At 40.2% G+C, this 14204-nt stretch overlaps 1 protein-coding gene across 1 annotated transcript in view; it reads left to right on the top strand.

The window, feature by feature from the left end:
• The window catches only part of edil3a (EGF-like repeats and discoidin I-like domains 3a), a 121360-nt gene extending 116861 nt beyond the window's left edge, over positions 1-4499 (top strand). Inside the window, exon 11 of the mRNA XM_080852362.1 lies at positions 2607-4499. Within this exon, the coding sequence (XP_080708488.1) occupies positions 2607-2756 (150 nt within the window). The 3' untranslated portion in view covers positions 2757-4499. The remainder of the gene's footprint in view (positions 1-2606) is intronic.
• Positions 4500-14204: the final 9705 nt, after the last annotated feature.

Genomic DNA, 14204 nt, shown 5'->3' on the forward strand with positions numbered 1-14204 from the left:
AGAATACTTTTTTATGTAATTTGTAATTTAGTTCTGTCATGGCATCTTTTTCTCACATTAACTGGAGTGTACGCATTCCGGTTTTAATAGTGATTTTAGCACGATCATTTCTTGAGTTAGATTCTGTGTGAAAATAAAACAGTAACATTTTGTTTGTAACACATTCATAGGGAGGGAAACCCAGAGAAAATGCTTCCGTACTCAGAGGTCAATATGGTTTTCAAACATTTGAACTAACTGGACATCATAAAGAAGAACATTTGCTATCAATTACGCTGGTTTCCCCTAGATCACTAAACATGTAGTCTATCATACATTTACCATTCCTTTTCACAAAAACACAACACACACACACACCAAAAAATAAATAAAAAAACATGTTGCCAAACTGTAAAATGTTTTGTCTCCAAGCCCTCAAAGCTATTGTGCATCTGACCCCATTTCACAATGGCCTGTTGAGGGCAGAGATGTACAGAGTGCACTGCATGATGTTTATGCATGAGGACGAGCCACAGTGGGCTCCTCTTCAGCCCTCCTTCACTTCTTCATCAGGTCTGAGAGGCGCTTCCACAGGGGGCCCTGATGGAGGAAAATTCCAGGCTCATCATTAGTGCTGTGCATAAGGGCCTTCTCCAAGCCAACACAGGGGCCCTCATCAGGCACTCTGTCGGAGCAGCTCCCCGCTCCACACAGGTGGATTTAGGGAGTGAATTAGCCCCCTGTGTGTGTGTGTGTGTGTGTATGTGTGTGTGTGTGTGTGTGTGTGTGTGTGTGTGTTCTGGCAGCGCCTCAGGCGAGCCATGGAGAGTGTGTGAGCAGGAGTAAAGAGGCAACCACATGATGCACCACTCTGCTTTTTTCCTTTTGGCTTGTTTCTTTTTCTTTCTCCCGGCACCCTCTCACACGCAGCCTCTCTGGCGTGGTCTTGTCTCCTTAACAAACGAGAGCTTTTGAATGCTTCTCCCCCAGAAGCATAAACCTCAGGGAGTGCTGGCGTGGCCAGACGACACATGCAATTTTGGGACTCCGGCGTCTTAAGGCTCCGTAACACGCTGTGATTCACCAAGGGTTCTTAAGCCAGACAACAGGGATGCTTGAGAGGTGTACAAGTGTCTTATTAACAGGCACTCATTCTCCATTCTCCTTTTCGTGAACGTTCAAGGACCTTTTTTCAGGTCTGATGCAAAAAAAAAAACTCCCCTTGCTCCTCAAAACAACAAGAACAAGCACCTCAAACTCTTTACTCTCTGTCTTACACTGACTCCCTGTACGACTTTCAGCTAAACTCAAAAGTATAGCCGCCAAAACTATAAAGAGAACAGCCATGAAATGTGTTAATTGCTTCACAATAGAAAGGCTGTACAGCGAACGTATAATCAAGCAACACATCCTGCCCTTCTCAGTTGAGTAGTCATCTTCCTACTCATTTAATTGAAATGATCATTGTTCTCATGGTTCCTTTTCCATAGGGGGACGGGACACCATTACTCCCCATTATGTATCATTGTATTCTCAATTTAGTACACTTAAGCATGTAATTAACAACAAAATATGCATTCCTCTCATTGAGAGCTCATTGTACTCACGTTCCTTCTGTTGACCATAAACGCAGGGGGAGCACTTTCCCTCCACACACTGCTCTCGGTTGGATTGTAATGACATTGGTTTTTAGTAAGCCTCAAACTAGTGGCTGAAAAATGCTTCAACATGCAAACTCTGTCTTTTTGTCCTCTTGTTTATGTATTTATATCAACAAAAAATCTCTACGCTTTCCGCTTTTTTCTGATGGCTATATGCTGTCCTTGTCGTGGCCTTCCCTCAGGCGACTTGGATTTCAACTGGGTTTGGACTTGCAGTCTTTACCTTTTTTTTGCATGGAGCTCATTACTGAAACGCAGTAGAGTATAAAGGCAGCCTGGAATTATGTCCACATATAACAACTTAAAAAAAAAAAAAAAAAAACAGATATTCCTCAATTGATATTCCTGTGTAGGTCAACAGGTAGATTAATGTGCTAACAGCTCCAAGGTCATGGCTTTGATAGTCGATTTGGATAAAAGCGCCTGCTAAATGTTAGCAATTTTATGTGGATGATGATGATTGTGATGATGATAACGAAAGACCATACTTAAGTTTGCATGTGTTTAAACTCACAAGTGAAAGTGTTGACCATGCTTCCATCTGGTGTTTTGCATGTTGGAGTGGAATGTGAATTTCGTGCAAGAGTGAAAGCGCATGATTTCTGACCTTAAAGAGAGTGTTTCAAAGAAGTGGAGTGAAGAGACTGAGTCAGCACAGTGCCTCCATCATTCTCCTTTTGTTCTCTCTGTCCATCTCTCTCCCCCTGAGCGATGACAGGCGGAAAGTAAGCAGTGTGTAATCTGTTTCTTCTCCATAGTCTGTGGCCCCGGCCTGTCTAATGGTTTGGATGAAGCCGTCATAGGCAGCCTATTAAACTGGAAAGAAAACTTTGATGTCCGAGCCTTTGTCATGAATGTTTGTGTGGTCCTGCTTTTGTCCTGCTGCAGCATTAACGCCTAGTTGCACCTGAGGGGGGTCAAAAAACAGAAATTGACCATCCGATTATTTCCCTTCTTCCCTTCCAGGTCTTTCAGGGCAACTTCGACAATGACACGCACAGAAAGAATGTGATAGAGCCCCCGATTTACGCCCGCTTCGTCCGAGTGCTGCCGTGGTCGTGGTACGGACGGATCACCTTACGTGTGGAGCTACTCGGATGCACAGAGGAGGAATGAACTCTCGACATCCTGACCCTTTTCCCAAACGTGTGCACGAGTCAGTGACCCACAGTCAACATAAACTGTGTCCATGATGTATAAAGAAAAAACGTTTCCAATGGATTTTTCAAGAATTGTTTTCAGAGTGTTTTTTTGGATGTGGTCAATGGGAATTTTGATTTTGTATAATACCTAAAAAAAAACACCTGTCCGTGAACAATGTTTGTCCTCTTAATTCTTTGCGGTCTTTTTATTCCAGTTTTCAATGTCATCAATTCAGAGGAAGAATACGTATTATTTTTGAATGGGCCAGACTGGGGCTTAAGAAACTAACATATAATTGGTGAGGGTGGAATGGGCAGTTTATCACTCTGGTCAAGGTTTAAGCTACTGTACAGTGTCACTTTTACACAACGACCTAGAACTCTGTCTAACATTATTCACATTTCATAATAAACCGTATTGTAGCTCATAACAAAATAACATATCTCTAATATTGCTGTATGGAAACTCTTTCTACTTTTAAAATAACTCCCCCAATCCATTCTAATATGATCAATAAAACTGTCCTAACAGTGTGCAGGAAAACAATATCAAGCTGTTGTATTGTATATGAAACATTAAACGATTGCATGGCACATAGACTATAATATTTATTGTATATGAAGAAAATTCAGTTGAACTTCATCCCAAACCATTTTATGTTAAGGAGATATTTTTGTGTGGTTTTATTTTTCATAGTTACAAGCTGCAAAACTATCTAAGTAAATTACTAGCTCAAAGCAATTCAAGCAAAAAACAAATGCAAAAAGTGGCACTGCAGTACTGACACTGAGGTGTGAGGGTTAAGTCTAAAGCTAGGTGCGCTAATACATTCTCATTCTCACTTTTATATTTAATTTATTGAACATGACATGCCATGTTGTTAACTCTTAACTCTTCATTTGTTGCACTTTTTGTACTATTTCTACTTTAAAATTGTTCCTTTACCTCTTGCTTGCTTGTAATTTCCTGTCTTTGTCTATACATCTCAATGGTTGTCCCTATCTTTTTTCAAACGGTTAGAAAACCTCAGGATAGAATGAACCCTTTCATTTTATGTCAGCACACTGTCCAATCCTCATCCAAAAGTCTAAAAAATTAGGCAGGGAACAGTAGATCCTGTATTACAGAGCAATGATGAATGAGTGATTTAACAAAACATATTATTGTATAGACTACACTGTGTGGATTTATTTGCATATACTTAAGAGTCATTAAATAATGTGACAGCTTTTTAATTATGTATTTTTGAAAATAAAACTTAGGATATGTACATATTTATACATATTTTAATCATTGAATAGTGCAATGAACACAGAAGTTGTAATATCATTGTAGTTCAGTGTTACATTTGCAACTCAATTATAAAAATGCAAGAATGAAAATGAAGAGGTTAGGAAATATAATAGTATGTACCTTAACAAAAAAAATACATGCAGCACATTGTGTCTCTATGTGTGCAATATTTCAAACAGCAATCCTATTGTTACTTGTGCACTGTATCCATGCAAAAAAACACAAACGTTTAACCCTATAGGTGTTATTGGGATGGGTAATATTTTATTCCAACAGGCAGCCAAATGTTCGGTTGACCCTGAGTAAGCCTTCTCCCCTGAAACTGAGGTTTTGTACAAAGGACTTTATGTGACGCTTAATGAGATCAGAACATGAACTCAGCATAGACATATAACATTCTCTTTTCCTTCTTCTTCTAATGGATGTCTGTGACAAAGTACCATATTTATTATGTCTTGGACTTTTGGGTTTGATTGGTGATGTGGAGGTGGCTATAATTGTGTCTGTCTAACTTTGTCCTGTGTCACTAGAGTTCTCTCATACACAGTTTTCTTAGACGGCTATCTGTATACATGGAACACCTTATGCAGTGTGGACAATATGCGTCCGCCTTATGGAAGATAGGAAATGAACATGAAAAGGGTCTCCATGGGCACATGATTTTGTACATGTACAGTATATCTTAAAAAAAAATCACAATGCGCATTCCTCGTGAATTTCTGTCTTTGTGCTTTTAGTCTCTTTCTTTGACAAACCGGTCTTTGCTTGAACAGTGAAGACGACACAGAAATCTGTTCTGGTCTTAGATTATTCCTTTTTTTCCCTTTGCAATCCATCCTTATCTCTCTCTCTGTCCTTCATTCTCTTTCCCACATTCTCTCCCTCTCTTTCTTCCCTCAGTCTTTCAAGCGTAAAGTGTACCCATCACATGCTGATTGGCTGAGTCCTAACGAGTGTACAGCAGAGCATAAAGTCAGTGTCACAAAAAGAGAGCTCTGTGGTTTGACAAATAAAAGCGATGTCTGTGAATTCAAGAGTACGTTTTTATTTCTTCTGTTTTGTATTCCAACCCATCTCTGCATCCTAAAGTGTCAAACATCGCCATCAGCGGAGGGGACTCTGCCACAGTCTTGTTCAGTTTGCTCCCCAAACCTCATTTGATATGCTTTTACTGCAGCCTGTTGTCCACATTGATTTTTTCCCCCTGACGGACTTGACTGGTCCTTTGCCGGTCCTATTAACTTAATTCCCTTAGCTGTGTGGAGGATCCAAACATGGCGAAGAGTCCAACACATGCTAAGCTGTGATGTCCAGTAATGAATCAATTACCTGAATGGCCAAACAGGCAGATAATTGTATCGTAATTCAGCTGAGTGAAGTCACATAGCAATTAAATCTCATTAGAAAACAATCTGTTTGGCTCACTGGCCCCATCCTTTATACATTGACTGCTGACATATAACATGTTGTGTCAAACAAGGGGTGTTCTTTTCTGCCACCACCTTTTTTTATTTATCAAGGATGCATTATGGACACTCAAAAATCAATACCACTTCATCATTGTAGCCCTGTTGGACAAATCATGACAGTATTTTCACATTCGTATTTTGGGATTTGGCAATACTAATTATTATTATGGACAGTATTTAGTTATAATAATAAACAACAGTGATTAAATCATGGATTATGGTGTGTATTTGGTTTTCCCTCATGTGGAAATCATGCAATTACCATGAAACAAACAAAAGCAACCATTGTCATTCCTTCAGGTATCATGCATTAACAGGGGAAGACATTTTACTATCTACAATGCCTGAGTAATTTGCTTTTGTATGGCTGTAATGTATCTTTCGGTAATGTGTCCTTTGAAGTTGTACATGCTTTTTATATCTTCACTGGCACACAACTCCTCTGAAACACAACTGTATCTCACCTAAAGGTTTTATTACAGTGTTGCCTTTTAACAGGAATACTACTTTTAGGAGTTGTCATTGATATGGGTTCTTCTTATATCAGGAGATTGTGAATAACCACACTGTTGTTAACATTGCTTAGCTCTAGGTACAGTATGTGTTCCTAGCCTGCGTAACTGGCCTGTTTCTAGATTATATTGGATTCCACAAGCATACTTGTCTGTCTGTCAGGCATTGTGGTTCTGTAGGACTAAATGTCTGGCACAATAGCTTACTCACCCTTGCCTTGTTTAATTGAAACGTTGTTTTGTCATTTAGGTAGGTGCCTGAGGGGCATAGGATGCTATTATTCTGTGTAAAGAATAAAACATGCAAATGTGTTGTGCTGCTGTGTTTAAATCTTTTGAATAGTAAGTATTGTCTAGAACTTTGTGACATGCCTTTGACATCCTTTTCACACCACATCTGGGAGACAACACTTAAATATGCGCCTTGAAAGGAAATCATTCAAAGTGTGTCTTACGAAAATTACATTAGTTCTCTCTTTTAACCAAATCTTTCATTACACTGTGGCACATATGACAGTCAGAAATAATGGGAAAGAGGACATTTACATATAATTTACTGTATTTCAAAAGAGAACACTTGTCAAGGGAGATGTCCTTCAACAAAGCAATGATGCATAAATGGTGCAAAATTACCCCCACATGAATGCAGCGTGGTCCAAAAAAATAATAACATCTATCAGGACATCAATCAAAAGCCTGTGTGTGCCCCATTCTCCTTTCACGCTATTGTGTGATTTCATTCTGGAGAATAACATAAGTGGAAAGGGGCCGTTCATATCACCTTGTTGTCTCATGACGACTCAACTCAGATTCACGCAGTCAATCTATGTCAAGTTGTCTGAAGTGTTTCAGCCCTGACAATAATGTGCTCTGACACTGGTGACACCCCTGCTGTCTCACTCCTCACTGCTCCTGGAAGGGCATTTCTTGGGAGAGAGAGAGAGAGAGAGCATGGACACATGAGGTTGGTTTTGCAAGTCAGTTTGAGATATTAGTAACACTTTCAAAATTGTGAAATGTCTGAAAATGTTACAAAAGGGTCTGAAATAACAACCAATCTTCCTTGATTCTGGAAATCCCACAAGGTTTCCCAAACCCAGAATACACAAAAACACCTAAGACCCAATGTTTAGATTTGTACCTCCTTATGGCCTTTTCATCTTAAACAGAAAAGGCTGGCTCCTGAATCTGCTGGGTATTCTCTGATGTAAAGACAAAAATGGAGAGTTTAATCCAGAGCTAAGAGCTCAAGGGCCACTCAGCGCTTTTGCTACTCTCCTAGGTCTTTGCTTTGTGTCTCCACACCCATGTAATTACCAGGAATGTGTGCACACAGTTAATTGCAAACCACAGGGAAGTAGGCAAACAGTGTGCATTTGACTGCAGTGGTGCTGCCCTTGGAAGTGGTCATCGCTGTTGAACACGGAAAATCTACATTGCATCTACAAATCTACATCTACATTGAGGGACAAGCTAGACTGGACCTGTTAGAGTGAAACTACTGGACACCTAATTTTTTCTAAAAAATTCCAAGAGCCAAAAATATCCTGAATCCTGAAACCTAAAGCAAGTATTGTTTAGACAATGGACTACGCACACAATAGAATCACTGAAACAATGTGTCACTGTCAACATAAATAATGCTCATTTCCATATTTTGATCGCCCAGCAACACAGGTGCTTTCTTAGTTTCCAATTAGTCTTAGATTTGTGTGTTTCTTTTTGGTCTCCATCAGGCCTCCACAGTTTTGTTCAGTTGGTTGTAGGTTCCCTTGAAGTACAGTGAAACCCCCCTATCTGCTAATATGGTAACCATGGTTCCAATTAACACGAAAATATGAAGTGGAAGATTCCAAAACGAGCCTGTCATGAAGGTTATCAGCGAACTCTTTGTGGCCAAACCGGCGCTGGAGGGCTCCTTAAATGGCGGGCCAGTTTGCTTGTGCTCCCGGCAAACCTGGATCGCTTTTCATTCTTGGACAAGCACAACTCAGACTCTGGTTTCTTCTTCCGACCAGCCGTTGGAAGCTTGCTCCAGCTGCACCTGGACAAGGTTAGTCTTGAATGGCCCCTCTCCCCCATAGCGTGGCACCTTCCCGGTCCTCTGTCTAAGGACTTTCGTCATCGTTGCACTGGCAGCCCACTGGCTGGTGGTTAAAGCTGGCAGCCCACTGGCTTGTAGTTGAAGCTGGTAGCCCACTGGCTTGTAGTTGAAGCTGGCAGCCCACTGGCTGGTGGTTGAAGCTGGTAGCCCACTGGCTTGTAGTTGAAGCTGGTAGCCCACTGGCTTGTAGTTGAAGCTGGTAGCCCACTGGCTTGTAGTTGAAGCTGGTAGCCCACTGGCTTGTAGTTGAAGCTGGTAGCCCACTGGCTTGTAGTTAAAGCTGGTAGCCCACTGGCTTGTAGTTAAAGCTGGTAGCCCACTGGCTGGTGGTTAAAGCTGGTAGCCCACTGGCTGGTGGTTAAAGCTGGCAGCCCACTGGCTGGTGGTTAAAGCTGGTAGCCCACTGGCTGGTGGTTAAAGCTGGTAGCCCACTGGCTGGTGGTTAAAGCTGGTAGCCCACTGGCTTGTAGTTGAAGCTGGTAGCCCACTGGCTTGTAGTTAAAGCTGGTAGCCCACTGGCTTGTAGTTGAAGCTGGTAGCCCACTGGCTTGTAGTTGAAGCTGGTAGCCCACTGGCTTGTAGTTGAAGCTGGTAGCCCACTGGCTTGTAGTTAAAGCTGGTAGCCCACTGGCTTGTAGTTGAAGCTGGTAGCCCACTGGCTTGTAGTTGAAGCTGGTAGCCCACTGGCTTGTAGTTAAAGCTGGTAGCCCACTGGCTTGTAGTTGAAGCAGGAGCTGGCTCTGGAGATGCCCAGGCAGCTGCCTCTTCTATCAGAGGTGGGCGTGCTGACATCGCTGGTCCTGACGTGGCATTGGAGCACACAACTCGCTCCCCTCTCGTCACTCCTGGACTGGGGACCTGGCAAGGCTCTCCTGCAAGCCCCTTGGAAGAATGCTTTTGCCGTTGACCCAGCTCCAGCTCGTGTGGCAGATCTTCCATACTCCTAAGGGTCGTCATCTTCAGATCCCACTGACAGACACCAATGTGGCAGTACACAAGACGCTGTTGAAACTCAGGCACACATTAAACAAATGATACAGAAGGGACTGGATGGCCAGGATCTTATACTCTGACACAATTTACAGGGCAAGGGAAGACAAACACGTGAAGAAACCTCACCCTGTCAGTTATGCACAACACAATGACTTTACCCGCTAACAGAAAATACACACTGACATTAACACAAAAAACCCAACCCCACGCTAGAGTATGTTCCTGCCTTGGGTTTCAGACTAAACTATTTATTTTTCGACCAAACCAAATATTTTCTTTTTGGGAAACAACTGGTAAAGTCAATTAATGTTATGCATGCTTAAATATATGCATGGCAACTGGGACATTTACGGAGTAAACAAACGTCAGCTTTGCGTTATGGAGCTCTTTGCCTCCACTTTGTTGAATGTTTTTGCGAGTAGACCCATGCAAATCCAGGCAGTACCCGGTCGACGGGTTAAGCTGAGCAAAGCCGCTCCAAGTGAGGCCATTTTGTGGAACAACTGCATACTACTATTTATCGAGTCCTCTCCTATTCTCAGCACTCCCAAGTTCTGACTAAAGAAGTAGATAGCATTTCAGAATCTTCTTTGATAACTTATGCGTAGAGCCTTTTAATTTCTTACCATGCTTTTATGCATTTATTTATTGTTTTACTGCTGTATGTTTCCTCAGTGTTGAGTTGTTATTTTGTATTCACTAAATCCCTCTAGTGATCTCAGGCTCATCTCAATTTTATTGGATCTTATTTTGATTTATTGTATTGCATTTTGGCCAACATCTGTTCGCTATAAATGTGCTCTATCAACACATTTTCCTTGGCCCAATATAAAATGAATATTCCACTTACATTTGAATTGCATTAGCTCTTGGAGCAATATGCTTTCCATGAACAGATTTTTTTAAATCTCGCACTCTGCTCACAAAAAAATGAGTGATTTCTGGAAACGCTACAGGCCTAACTGGTGAAGGAAGTTCACAAAGTCATGTGTTTAGCAAAGGAATCTGTCAGAAAGCAGACATGCATGTTTAACACATTCACCTTTAGTATTGCCAGGATATCTCAGCTCTGCTGTGTGTCTTTGTCAACATTGCTGTTAGAATGAATATAACACATGGAGAGATAGTGAGTAGTGATTGTTAGCTAATGTGGATGATTTAGAGCTAAGAACCTGAAGAAAACGGACTGGGTGGTGAGGTGTTGGCAAACACAATAACACAGAGGTTTAACTGGCATGGATGTAAGTGGAAATTAGGTGACCTGTGAGAATTGAGAAATCTGGCCTCTTCCAAGCACTCCAGTTGATTATAACACCATCTGTTCCCACTAAAGAAAAAAGAGCAGATTCTTAGAGCCATTCTTCCAACATGCAACAAAAACATCTGCTTTGACAAAAACATTCCATTATTCCAACAGAAAACATTTGGGAATATACTGCATTCTGTTTAGGCATTTGTGGCCAAATTCTGAGTAGCAGACCAGGTACTTTAAAGACTTTTAATGAATGAGCCTAGATGTTTTAAATGTCTTTTATTTTTGGCAAATGTAATATGGGCAGTACAAAATTCAATTTTAAAATATTGAACTTTGTTTTAATCAAGCCAGTAACCAAGCCAATAATTTGCCCATAACAACGCTGACAGAATGTCATTGTGCTTGGAGCTTATGGAGGAATTTGGATTTGTAATGAGAGAGCTATATTTTATGATAAACAATTAGTATAGAAAAAAAATCATCTGTTTTTCTGCCCTCTCTAGAAAGCCATCTAACACCTTTACCAGTAAAACATTCTGTGCTCATTTTATTCAGAACTCTCAAAATGATAGTGGAATAAACATGTTTATGTTGTTTGTTTTTGGTAGTACGGTCAACGAAGAGAATTGCACATGCAAGTAACCCGATCAGGTGTTGACCTGTCAGGTGTTGGCACTTCCAGGTGTCTAATTTTAGGTTATTTCCTGTGAACTCCAAATATCTTGGTTAAAGTGTTGTTTTTCAGAGGTGTTATATTACTTTGTGGAAGCACTTAATACTGCTAACAAAACTGCTTAATGACTAGCTAATAAGAGCAACAGTTGCTTTGGAAGGTGATGTTAGGTCACACCTATGATGTGATAATTAGAATATCAGGTGTTGCATGTTCACACCCTTTGCATTTGTCTGCGCAGGCAAGGCTTCAGAGCTTCAGAAAAAAAAAAAACGTTTTAGGTATTTTATCTAAGGGAAGTTGTTCTATTGTATTAGGTAAACCAAAGGTAAGTTGTTCAGTAGCATAAATACAATGGACTCTGTGTACAGATAACGGTGAGTAAAAGTGTAAAGGAATATGTGATATGTTTAATGTAATGTTAAATCACTTGTACACTTTATAAACCTTCACTAAATGTATAGTTTATGGTGGTTTAAATGGTTTTCAGCTCCAACTCCAGTCCAGGTAGCTGTGTTAACCCAGGAACCATATTACAAGTATGGCCCTGGGTCAAGAACAATTTTTTTCAAGGCACACCAAAGGCATAGTATTAAAAACTCCAAGAACCATATTAAAACCATGAAGTCCCTGGGTTAAGAACTAAATTTGTTCAGGGCCACCAAACGCCAATCCATTTATCCTCTGGAGTCTTGAGTTTGGAGTCTTGCCTTAACCCTGTCAGTCACTTATGCTATACAGTAGTTTGACATGCCTATATATGCTATATATGCTTATATTCGATACAAACTCAATACGAATAATATAAGAGCAGTAAGAATCTCATTAATCTTTTTTTTTTTTATATCAAAAACCAATTTGAGCTTTGAACCTTGTAATACTAGGTGATTAAAGCATTCAGAAATGTCATGTGGTTTGAAACACTCCTCACAAAATTAATCTTCAATGGGATTGCATGTATGAAATATGCTGACATTTTTTATGTAATATAGGTGATTGCTAAATACAGCTAATGATACAGTGTCGTCTATATTATAGGCCTACTGAGAGCCTACTGATATTTACTGCACCAACAGAAATAGAAAAAGCCTAAAATAATTTGTAAGGAATGTGACACACTTTTAAAATAACTCTGTCATCTGTAGAAGTGCGTTTGACATTCACCATCAAATTGTGTACAATTGTGCATTTGTTAATGTATGATTGCTACCATGATAAGCTCAGTTGATATGTAGATATTCAGACCAGATTTAGAACATAAGTTGGGATCTAGAAATCTTGAATATTACATCCTGTTACTAAATCCATGTTTTTGTTTGTTTTAAAGCCCTTCCGAGCTGTCTAAGCAGAGTCTGCTGAAGCAGCACAGCCAAGGAAAGTTCAATTGGAAAGCGTAGAGGTAAATTACAATCACCGAAGAATGGGCAGAGAAAATGCTTTGAGGTACCAATACCACAGCTGGTTAATTCTGCCAATGTATTAAGTGGTCGAAAAGTTTTTTTTGTTTATTGTTTGTAAATAAAACATTTTCCAAGGAATGGAGGTATTCAGGGGAGAGTGTTGAAGGAAAGAATTATAGAGGTTGGTCAGGTATTGCTTAATATAGACACAAAATAGGCAGTAGAGCGTATTAGGCATTAAACAATGTGTGTTAACACAAATCACTTCTCACTTATCTACATTGAACAATGTGTGTTAACACAAATCACTTCTCACTTATCTACATTGAACATAATGATACAATGTTATATTATGAACATTATATGATTTCCCATATGTTCTACATCTGTTGTTATTGTATAAACTGTATGTAGAGAGTTATTGTATATACAGTGTATTCACTTTTATTCACACTTCGGCTTGTTGAAGCCTTATGCTAAAATTGTTTAAATACACTCAATACCACATAATGACAAAGCGAAAACAGGATTCAAGTTTTTGCTAATTAAATAAAAACGAAAGATTGCTCACACTGACAAAAGTCACACACCTTTGCGATTACACCCTGGCTTCTTCTTGCGAATGGCATGACAAGCTTTGCGAACCTGACATTCATCTCTGCAGATCCTCTTAAGCGCTGTCAGGTTGGATGGGGACCTTCCGTGGACAGCCATTTCCAGATTCCTCCAGAGATTGGGTTCAAGTCAGGGCTCCTCTGGCTGTGCCACTCAAGGACATTTATAGAGTTGCCCCAAAGCCACTGATGCTTTGTCTTGGCTGTGTGCTTAGGGGGATTGTCCTGTTGGAAGGTGAACCTTAGGCCCAGTCTGAGGACCTGAGTGCTCTGGACCAGGATTTCATTAAGGATACTTCTGTAGTTTGCTCCATTCAGATATCCCTCAACCTTGTCAAGTCGCCCAGTCCCTATGGCCGAAAAACACCCCCACAGCATGATGCTGCTACCACCATGCTTTACCACTTGGATGTTATCGGGTGGCTGACATGACGCTTAGAATAGATAGCTTTCTGAACGCACTGCACTGTATGCATAGACAGTTTAACACAGTGTCCAAAATGAATATTTTGCCTTTATTTGTGAAATTGACTTGAAGTAAGCCAAAGATCAATCTGTCATAGACAGCAAAAAATTAGGTCATAGTCATATGCAGAAGAGATGCTGAATGCTTGATGAATCTTGCATGTAACAACAGTGTATGCCTAATTAACTACTTTAAAATGCAGACATACAATGTTATCAATGTGACAGCAGTATCCATCTTGACAGATTGACAAATGTTAATTACAGTTCACAGTTTACAGTAAACATGTTTTTATAGAAAAGTATGGAATAGTATCGAAAACAAACTAACTTTAAATTCTGCTTTTTTATATTCACCCTGTCTGAAAGGCTTTGTTAGTGCTCCTGTTGTTAAGAGATTATTTTAGAAATTGGTTAAGTACACCCAGGGGAACTCAATCACTTTCATCCGTACTCCCTTGGACACGACGAGGTTGATAGCACCAAGGCAAATACTAAACAATGACGCCTTCTCTGTGCACACCACAATCATTGCCTCATCCATTTTAAAATAGGCCTTTCAAGACAAGGATTTTTAAAATTCAACAAAATTTGTCTATTAGATATGTGAAGAAATGACTGCCGTGACCTCTGCTAAGGCCTG

Source organism: Sprattus sprattus (assembly GCF_963457725.1).
Source record: "Sprattus sprattus genome assembly, chromosome: 15".
Taxonomy (NCBI): Eukaryota; Metazoa; Chordata; class Actinopteri; order Clupeiformes; family Clupeidae; genus Sprattus; species Sprattus sprattus.